Genomic DNA, 10940 nt, shown 5'->3' with positions numbered 1-10940 from the left:
GGGCTCTGACGGCTCATGTATTCCCTTTATTGTATCGCCCACTATACTGTCTCACTAGAGGACAATCCTCAAGTCCACTTCGCATTTCCTCACTCCGATAGTAGGAAAGGCTTCCCACCTTTTCCCTGACTCTCAAGGGTCATTTCCATTCTATCACCCCTGACATTGTCTACTTAACTAAATCCAGTTTAATTTAAGATAATACTTTCTGCCCATTTCTCAGAACTAGAGAGCAACCAATCACTATAGATAACTTTCCAGCCGTGAATTTCAGGGATCTCCCTCAACTCCCTTACACGGGTCAATTATAACGGTCACTAGGTTTGACAACAGCATTTCTCACTCCACCCCTGGTTCCCCCACTGAGATGTCTTCACTGTCCCAGTAGAGCTGATCTCTTGTTCCATCACATAGGACACAACCAGGCCCCCTCCTCCATGAGCTTCCTCTGTCGGCCAACAAACCACTACTGGTCAGCTGGTGACTTTGCTATTTCACCATTCACTCCATGATACTCTGTTCAGGTTCCACTTGGCACAGCAGCCATACTGCTCTCTATTTAGAGACTCACTCTTTCATGAAGCATATGACATGGACCCTTGTGCGGGCTGATAGTCCAGGCCACAAAACTCAGGACAGGTCAATCACGGCACGAGACCCGCACATGGTTGTGTGCAAAGGACCTAAAACAGCAACAAACTACCGTATATACTCGAGTATAAGCCAAATTTTTCAGCCCAGTTTTTGTGCTGAAAGAGTCCCCCTCGGCTTATACTCGAATCAGCAAAAAAAAAAAAAAGTTATTTTTATTTTTTATATTGTTTTTTTTTTTTTTTTTTTTTTTTGGGGGGGGGTCTATGACCAGCCACAATATCAATATATAGAATCTCCCATAAAATAGTGCAAAAAAAAAAAAAAAAAAAAAAAGTTGTAAATCCCTCCTTTCCCTAAAATACATACAAAAGTAGAAAATGACTATGAAACACATTACCGTATTTTTCGGACTATAAGACGCACCTAGGTTTAAGAGGAGGAAAATAGGTCACTTGATCGCAAGTCCCATAGACGGCAATACAGTGTATTGCCGTCTATGGGACATTCTGTCTATTAGTATTACGGCTGGTCATAGAGACCAGCCGCAATACTAATATAGCAGTGACAGGCCCGGGAGCCTCATTAGGCTCCCGGCTGTCACCCGAACAGGTCGGCTCCTGCGATATCGCCGCGCAGGAGCCGGCCTGCAACTTTACAGGTACGGGGCCGGTGGGGACCGGGCCCGGGGGAGAAGAGGCCGCTGACAGACTGCAGACCCGGCATCCGCTGTACTAGAGAGGCGGATGCCGGGGAGGGATAGACGCCGGGGCCTGAGACATCGCTACGATCCTCTGCCCTGCCTGAAGCCAGCGGCGGGGGGACGGAGGAGCAGAATAGCATCACTCCTCCCGCTGCTGGCTTCAGGCAGGGCAGAGGATTGTAGCGATGTCTCAGGCCCCGGCGTCTATCACTTGCCGGCATTCGCCTCTCTATTACGGCGGGTGCCAGGCCAGGCACATTCAGACTATAAGACGCACCCTTCTTTTCCCAAAAAATTTTGGGGAAAAAAAGTGCGTCTTATAGTCCGAAAAATACGGTAGGTATCCTGTGTCTGACAGTGCCCGGACTACTGAATATAGGGGATCTGCAGTGCTCCTGTTCCATAGTGAAAGGGTTAACAGGAGCACTGCAGATCCCCTATATTCAGCCAGGCTGAATTCCAGGTGGGAGGAAAAAAAAACAGTCCTCAAGCTCAGGGAAGGGGCAGACAGACAACCAAAACACCCCCTCCCCTTCCCCAGCACCCAGCATCTACTGCACCCAAAAACTCCGACCATTTTAATTTTTGAAATTTTCCAGTAGCTGCTGCATCCCCCCCCCCCCCCCCCTCGGCTTATACTCGAGTCAGTAAGTTTTCCCAGTTCTTTGTGGTAAAATTAGGGGCCTCGGCTTAGGAATAAACTCCAGACTGGTCCTGTGTATCCAGAACACAATCAATACAGACCCCGCATAAGTTGTGGCCACATCTCAGCATTACAGGATCGGTATAAGCGCTCAGACAGATGGAGCAGTCCAGCTCGGCTCTCAGGGCAGAGGACGCCATGGCTGAGGTAAAAAATGAAACTGATTGTTTCCAACACTTGATAAATAGCAAAGCTGCAGTGACACCCATTGACTTCTCACCTTAACCACGGACACAGGCTAGTTTGTACATTAATGCTCAGTGACTTTTTTTTCATATTTTCCTTCCCCGTCTTCCAAACTTTTTTACATTTTTTATGTGATGGGCCTGGCTTATTCTTTGCGTGACAAATTGTACCGTTTATCCCTGTCCCACAAGGGGACTTGAAAATGGGATCTCGGATACCACATGCAATGTCGCGGGGGGGGGTCCAAGGGGTGACGGGAGTTGCAATCTTGCCCCTGGACCCTCTGGATGCCGCGATCGACATTGATCATGGAATGATTGATATTGATCACGGCATCCAGGGGGTTAATCCACCGGATTTGTAGCATCTTCCGACTATGGCGGCTGGTCCTAGACCTCCAGTGTAACACCGCCGAGAGCAGGAAGTAGTGATGCAGGCTTCTGTGTCCGCGGCATCACAGCGCCATACTATTACTGAACTGAGTTAAATATATGCTCAGCTCCATGTAATAGTATGGCAAAAAGTCACCAAAATCCAGGAATAAACAAGAGGATAATTATTATACGTCAGTACAATAGGCATTTGTGTTTTATTACTGAGTTGAACATGCATTCTATTTAATTTGCTTACATATATAGCACCATCATATTCCGCATCGCTTTACAGATAGTGTGAACACTGTCCCATATAGGGCTCGCAATCTAAAATCCCTATCAGTATGTCTTTAGAGAACATATAAAGTCCTTGCAGACGTCATCCTTGGATCAATTCAAACCTAGGACTCCAGCGCTGCAAGGTTACAATGCTTGAAAATAAGAGTTTAGAGATTTTTTTTAAGTTTTTAATTAAATTTTATTATTCCATAAAAGGAAAAACAAATCTTGTAGGGAAGTCCGAATATTACCAAATCTTTACTGATGTTTTTAATTACATTTTTTATTGTCTATCAGATTTAAACCTGGAATCTTTTGAGATCAGCGCTACAAGGACAAGTTACATCCAACTCCAAGAAGAAAAGTCAGTCCGCAACTAAACAGCAGTTCAGGCCTATACCGGACACTGTGCAAAAGGTCCTTGAAGTTTGCCCCTCCAAACGTCTTTACTACATATAATTCTAGGGATTAAGTGGGTAAGAGTACACCTAAGAACAAGCAAGGGTGAAAGGGTTGGGCTGTGTTCACACTGAGTGTGCTCTTCCAACTGGAGAAGGGGAGATGTGATTGAAACCACTGGGGTGGGGATGTCCGAGAATGAAATCTCGGACATCCCCACTGGCTTAGGTAAGCAAAAATGCCACCCTCCCCGAGGCCCTGGCATAGCGCCGCCTGAAGCGGTCTCTTCAGGTCGCCTCATGGGAGGTGCGGCGCTGGCTGTAACCTCTACCAGACCCTTCAATACTCCTCAAGGGCTGCTATAGTGAAGAGGAGCCTGCAGTATGGACATTGGTGGTAGTAGCATCCCCCCAGGGAATTTCCATGTAGTAAGCGGATGGTGGTTGGAATGTCCTTCATGGTGAAGGCAGGAACGAGGGTCCAGGAGACAGCGTTGAACAATATGGATTACTTGAAGAAAACCGATAACAGCAACAACAACATCTCTCCTATATAATGGAGAGACAATTCTGAACACCACAAGGCACGATGAGTGATGGTACTCCCTGTGTTGCTCTTGTAGGGGCAATCTTCTTCCCAAATGTGTCCTCAAATCTCTCCAATCCACAAAATTCTTGCAATGTGCAGGCTGTGGGGTGCAAGTCATCCAATCCACGAGTCCATTTTTACAGTGTCCTACACTGTTTTATAGATAGGCTCCTAGGAGCCCCGACAGTGTCATACACTATGTTTTATAGATAGGTTCCTAGTAGCCCTGACAGTGTCATACACTATGTTTTATAGATAGGCTCCTAGTAGCCCTGACAGTGTCATACACTATGTTTTATAGATCAGAATAGAGAAGTTTCATCTCAAGCTGCCCCCAGCTATCTTTAGGCCTAACCAGTCCTCCATACCTCCCTAGAACTAGTAACATGTAGTCACAGCACCACACAAGTGACAGCACCACAGCCTGAAATGTGGGTAAAAATGGCTGATATTGACCATTTTAACTGACCATCATTTACACCTGAAGTATAAGACCATATTTAGGCCTCATACACACCGCCTATAGTGATGAGTTAAGCCTATGTTTTCAATGAGTTTATATTTTTGTACTTTTTTTAAATTGTTTTTAGTTAAAAATTTCCCACAGTTAACCATGCGAATAACATCAGGTAAGTAGAAGGAGATGCTTGCAACACTCTTATATAAAACTTCACCTTTAATTTAGTCCATTAAAAATACAGCTTCCACACAAATAGAAAAACATGACAGAAAAATATAACGTGAGTGCGTTAAAAGAAAACGCTAACGCGTTTCGAGGTATCCATACCTCTTAGTCATAGCATATACATTTAAATAGGGCCTATGGGTGTGTTCTCCACCGATGTTCAGTATTCTGTTAATTACCTGATGTTTGTAACAAATCTTCTAAATAAAGTTTTCAATGAAACCCCTTTATCTTCAGGTCTTTTTCTCTTTTCCTAATCTATACAGTTGTTATATAGTTGTATAGATTAAGAAAAAAAGACGAAGATAAAGGAGTTTCATTGAAAACGTTATTTATCTGCCATGAAAAAACTGCTGTATTTTCGCAATGTGGGGTCTCGGCCTCAATTGCAGCCCAGCAATTAAAGACGACCTTTCAAGTCCCGAATTCAGTGCATTTGGCTTTACCCGTACATGCCTTGGTGCCGGAGATATTAACAGCACCAATATCTCCCCACTGTCAGAAGGGTGGGCCTTACAGGTCAGCGTCAATGCTGGGCTATGCTAGAGTATAGTGTGGGCCACGTTGCTCACAGCCTAGTATGGGCCTTCTGACAGTGGGGAGATATGACAGCACTGATATCTCCAGCATCGGGGCACATATCGAAAAAGCGGTACACATTGATGAAGACATGAAAGGTCCAATGTGATGGGCAGTACATAAGGGCACCATCAACAAGAAAACCGCCTTCTCAATAGAAGTCATTGTAGAGCCCTGGTCGCATTCAACTTCTCTCTCGATCATAGCAGATCATGGAACAAAGAAACCATCAATTAACCTAAATGCTTGAGGCAAAAGATATAAAATGATATGAAAATATAAAAAAATGTTTAGGTGAATATCTATATATTCTCTGACTGCCACCTGAGGTTTACAAGGAATGTTTCTGTCTCCCTCCTGAACCCCAATGTAAAATCTTTACCAGCCCCCAACTATAATGGGAAGAAACACCTTATTTACCCTTTAAGCGCCCGTTCACATGGGCACAGAGGGGGCGGATTATTGAGCGGAATCCTCGTCATAATCCGCCCCCTCACAATAGAGGTCTATGGAGACCGCTAGCGCTCTTTTTTCCGCTAGTGGCACGTTACCGCTAGTAGAAAAAAAAGAAGTGAGCTGCCCTTTCTTCAGGCGGAATCCGCGGCTAATTTAGCCGCGGCAGCACGCTCCTGGCTAGGCCCATTCATTTGAGACTACTCCAGACCAGAGTGCCGCGGCAGATGGATTTTGGCCATATTCTGATGCAGAATTCCGGATAATTGACACAAACAAATGTACACAATATATAATCATATGAATAACCGTCCGAACACTGGATCATCGGATGGTTGGATTGTTTATGTAAGCATAAATATAGTTGTTGGTAGCAAATCCCCCAATGTAAAAAAGAGCAATGTGCTGCCAATGAAGGCAAACTCCGTGCAGCAGAGAATGGGAAAGAAATTTCCTGAGGAGCATCTACCGGTAGGATGGCTCATGTAAAGGAAGCTTAACTTGTAATCCTCAACCAGCTTTCTACATAGTTTCCATTAATATTTCTCCAACTTACCCATAATACAGCATGAAGGGGCTCGGTGAAGGTGGAAGTGAAGGTGTGTAAGTGTCTGATGGGGTCACACAGCTCATAGAAGGACAACTGCCCGGCCTCATAATCCAGACAGATCCTCAATCTATTACTGGTGATCTTGTCAGGTAATCGGATCCTATTACTGTCATGTATCACCGAATACTGATTATTATAGCTATACAAACCCCAGGACTTGTTATTATTTCCAATGTATGAATGATCCCCGATCCTGTCTATACTGGGATAACACATCCCCACCTTCCAACCTCCTGATCCACTGCCCTCCACATCCAAGTAATGTCGTCCTGAGGTAAATCTCCTCCTGCTTATCACCTGAGTATAATCCTGGAATCTCTCTGCTGTTTCTGGACGATTCTGGCTCTCTCGTGTCCCAGTTGCGGTTTTCAGGTCGTCTGATATATGGAGATTATTTGCGGCCGTGTTTACATCCAGTAATATGTCTGCAGGGACCGCCACATAGATCCCGCTCCTTATATCTGATATTATGTCACATAATGTGTGTAATGTGTCTGAGATCTCAGCCACATCCATTTCATCTACGTCATGGCGCGGTCTATCATGTCCCCCTGTGTCCTCATCACCTCCCCCCTCCTCAGGATCACACAAGTCACCTGTGTCTGGTTCCTGTAAGACAGTCAGTGGATCAGTCATGTTACACAGCTCCTCAATGTTCCTCATCTTCATGGACAGCTCGGCCTTCTTTATCTCCAGCTTCTGGATCACATCAGACACTGACAATGACCGCTGCTCCTCCTGCCTGGAGATCTCACTCAGGACCTTCTTCTCCAGGTCGTCCAGTTGTCTCCTGATGTCTATAAACAGGGCAGTGACACACTCTGTTTCTTCAGATGCTTTCTCTTGATCTTTTCTCCTGCTCTCCTCCAGACTCTGGACTCTTTCCTCAGTCTCCTCTCTCCTTGTGTTCAGGTTCTGGAGAATATTTCTCAGTTTCTTCTTCTTCTTCTCAGAGGCCTCATCCAGCATCTCCACCCGATGTTCTCGATGTTCTCCTGCTGAACAATAGGCACAGATACAAGCAGTGTCCTCAGTACAGTAATATTCCAGGATCTTCTTGTGGACAGAACATTTTCTCTTCTCCAGGTCAGTGCTGGGATCACATAAGACGTGTTCTGGTGACTTGCTGTGGACTTTCAGATGTTTATCACACAGAGAAGCTTCACAGTGTAGACAGGACTTCACAGCAGGTACAAGAGAGTCCACACAGTAAGTGCAGAAGATCCCGGTTTCTGTCTGTGTTGGTTGAGTAGACAATAAATTCTCCATTATATTACGTAGAGCCAAGTTCCTCATCAGTACCGCTCGCTCCTGAAACTCTTCTCTACATTCAGGACAGGAATAAACTCCAGACTGGTCCTGTGTATCCAGCACACGATCAATACAGAGCCGGCAGAAGTTGTGTCCACATCTCAGCATTACAGGATCAGTATAAGTGCTCAGACAGATGGAGCAGTCCAGCTCGGCTCTCAGGGCAGAGGACGCCATGGCTGAAAGAATAAGGAAATATTGCAGCTGAATGAGTCAGACACTAGATATACACTTGCCGTTACACCCAGTCACCCCTTAAGGACTTAATTTTTTCATCCATGCTGCTTTATGCCTCACCTCTAGAACATTGCAAGGATTATAAAGCATTGCCATGAATTTTTAGAGTAACTACCATATAAGTAACTACAGGACAGAAACAGAACCTGCTAAACTGCCTATAATAAGGTATATTTGGCTGTAGCGGTATGATTTTTTTTGTCAGCTTCTTCTAGAACAGTGGTTCTTAACCTTTCTAATGCCCTGACCCCGCAGTACAGTTCCTCATGTTGCGGAGACCCCAAACCAAAAAATATTTTTGGTGGCTACTTCATAACTGTAATTTTGGTACAGTTGTGATTCAGAATGTAAATACCTGATATGCATTATGCATAACTTCCAATTTTTGAAGAGTAGAAAGAGGGACAAAGTGCGGTGCGTGCGATGAGTTGAAATCGGGACATATCTCCCACCAACCACTGCTGCAGACGGTAGCGCGGCTTCTCAGCGGCTAAAGCCATCCCCTGTGTTTTGGTCATTCGACCCCCGCCAGGGTCGCGACCCACAGATTGAAAACCGCTGTTCTAGAAGATAACGGCGATAACAGGTTTGGATTTTAATGTCCATATTATAGGACGAAATCTCATCCTCACCCAACAAGACCCAATCGATCAGTACCATAAAGATCTCTAGTGCTGTAAGTTCAGGTCTCCAGACCAGCAGTTGTAACAGTATTTGCGTCTAATAGGAATGCTTAGACGTAGAAACATTTTGACCATCTGAATATGGCCTAAGAATCCGCAGGTAGGGTGGGGTCTAGCGTATTTAGTCATAGCTCCCAAGTGTCCCAAATCTGGCGGGATAGTCCCGATTTTACACTGCTTTCCCGCCGTCCTGGATAGCTTACAGTTTGTCCCACTATTCCCCTGAAGTGTTTTGCTATTAAACTTTGCCCCATCCACCAGCTCTCATCACAGGGTAGGGTAAAAGCTAAATGGTAGATGCTAAAACCTAGTGGGCTAAAGGACTTTTGAGGACATCATGACCATGTGATCAGACTCGTGTGAGTGGAGCTATTCTGGATACTACAGGACAGTGTGGTGTTACACAGGAAGAGGAAGCTGCTGGGAACTGAGACTGATGGAAGGTAAGGAGGAAAGAAGAGACAGCATGTGTGAGCAAGAGGGGGGAACCGGGGGGCAATTAAACTGAAGCAGATGAAGGGGTCAATTAAACTGAGGCAGATAAAGGGGGGACAATAAGCTGGTGGCAGATAAAGGGGGGCAATTAAACTGGCAACAGATGAAAAAGGGCAATTAAACTGGGGCAGGTGAAAGGGCAGTTAACTGGGGGGGCAGATGAAGAGGGACATTAAACTGGAGACAGATTGAGGAGAACATTAAACCATGAAGGGTAGCTGGTGGGGGACATGTCTGACTAATTGCCCCAGTTTAATGTCCCCCTCCAACTACCCCCCACTGTTTAATGTCCTTTTCCAGCTGCTCCAGTTTAATGTCCCCCTCTAGTTTCTGCCAAAGGAGAGGAACTTAATACTGTGGGAAATTGAAGGGGAACATTATATTGTTGGGGCATATAATGTTAGGGTGAGTGTAGGAGCATTATACTGTGTGAGGGCACATTAAAAAAAAAAAAAAAGCATAATGGGCAGAGTCAACATACAAGTGGGTGGAGCTAAATTTGCCACAATTTGCTAATTAAAATCACCTCAGCCTAACAGGGGGAGTGCTGGTACCAAGGCAAAACACAAAAAAAAATTAGGGGGAAAGCCTTACCATAGTATATCCAAAAAGAGAAAGTCATGGACTGCACATCCCAATCTTATACATTGATCACGGCGACCTCTTTATAGTGTGTCCCTACTCTATTGGGTGCAACACTGCACAGCTCCCACCGCCACCACAATGCAGCGCCCAAAGGGGGGTCGACACAGTGGTCCAGCAACACCCCTGCGATCAGACCAAACCCCCAAGCACTGGGTTGAACCGACAAAAAGGCACAGCACCACAGGAGCAGAAGACACCATGCAGCACTGCACCATGTGAACAGCCCCCTGTGGGTGCTGTATTGTGGTGGTGTGCTCTGCAGCGCGGCACCCAGTAGAGTAGGGACCCACTATAAAGAGGTTTCTGTGAAGTGGCTAGCGGGCTTATGCACCTTGATCAATATCCTATGAACCTCATGTTCAGTATTGCACAATCTGATGAGAAGTACAAGATCAATGTACAAGATTGGGCTATGCCTCACTACCGTTCCCCTGCTTACTCTGGCTTCGGGAGCTGTAGGCGCAATGTGATGATGTCACTCACATCACACATGTAGCTCCCGGAACAAGAGACTGCAGGGGCGCGAGGAGAGGGGAGTGTCAGTGTTTATTATGTTAAACGTTTGAAGCTCAAGACAGACATTAAACTGCAGGGGGAGAGGGGGCAATATACTGGGGGTGGCATATGAAGAGGGACGTTAAACTGGGTAGGGCATATGAGGGGGACATTAAATTTTGGGAGCAGATGGAGGGGGACATTAAACCTGGAGGAGGACATTAAAATGGGGGCAGCAAGCTGACTCACCAAACACAGATGTGAACCGGGCCTTAGTTATGGTATACGAGTTCCTCAGGTCTGGTAATCTCTGTGTGAATGTTGTATTACTTTCGTTCCTCATTGGCCTGGCTACCTAATGTTCTATTTTCCTTCACTTTCTGGTCTTGCCATCTGGGAACTAGGTACCAAATCGAAGGAAAAGTTCCCAACAACATGAGTTACTAAAGAAGGGTTTGGATTTTCTTACCTGCAGTAGTGGAGCAGGGAGTGTCCGTCTTGATCTTATAAGAGGCAAGTCTGTAGCAACTCTGGTGTTTTATAGAGAACATTGCAAAGGATTATGGGAAATGTCCATGGTATAAAAGGATTCATTAGACAGCAAGCTGGGTTGTTGGTGGAGTTGACATAGTGGAAGGTCTGTGGGACTAGAGCAGCCTGAAGTGCAAGGATTTTGTTGTACGCTGTATGAATATTCTCGGATGAATTATTTTGTTTGTTAAATTGGATTTCCTTAAATAAACTCCTTCGGATTTCTTTTCATCAATCAAGGCCTGATTGTTTTTTTGGAAAATCCCATGCTTCACATCGGGATTGGGAGAAGGTGTGTGTGTATGTATGTATATATGCTAATTGTAACTGTGTGTTCAACTGGTGATATCTTCATGACATGATTCCATTGATCTAGGTCTTGAAATGTCCGCG

General features: G+C 45.3%; 1 protein-coding gene across 1 annotated transcript; it reads right to left on the bottom strand.

Moving 5' to 3' along the window:
• Positions 1-4323: 4323 nt before the first annotated feature.
• On the bottom strand, positions 4324-7638 carry LOC142204030 (E3 ubiquitin/ISG15 ligase TRIM25-like). Its single transcript, XM_075275226.1, has 2 exons — positions 6099-7638; positions 4324-4340 (listed from the first exon to the last, which is right to left on the bottom strand). Exons 1-2 carry the CDS (start codon positions 7636-7638, stop codon positions 4324-4326), a joined length of 1557 nt encoding a protein of 518 aa, XP_075131327.1.
• Between the last annotated feature and the right edge of the window lie 3302 nt (positions 7639-10940).

The sequence above is a fragment of the Leptodactylus fuscus genome, chromosome 5 (genome assembly GCF_031893055.1).
Source record: "Leptodactylus fuscus isolate aLepFus1 chromosome 5, aLepFus1.hap2, whole genome shotgun sequence".
Classification (NCBI taxonomy): Eukaryota; Metazoa; Chordata; class Amphibia; order Anura; family Leptodactylidae; genus Leptodactylus; species Leptodactylus fuscus.
The sequence above is the reverse complement of the archived record's forward strand: the minus strand, read 5'-3'. Positions and strand labels throughout refer to the sequence as shown.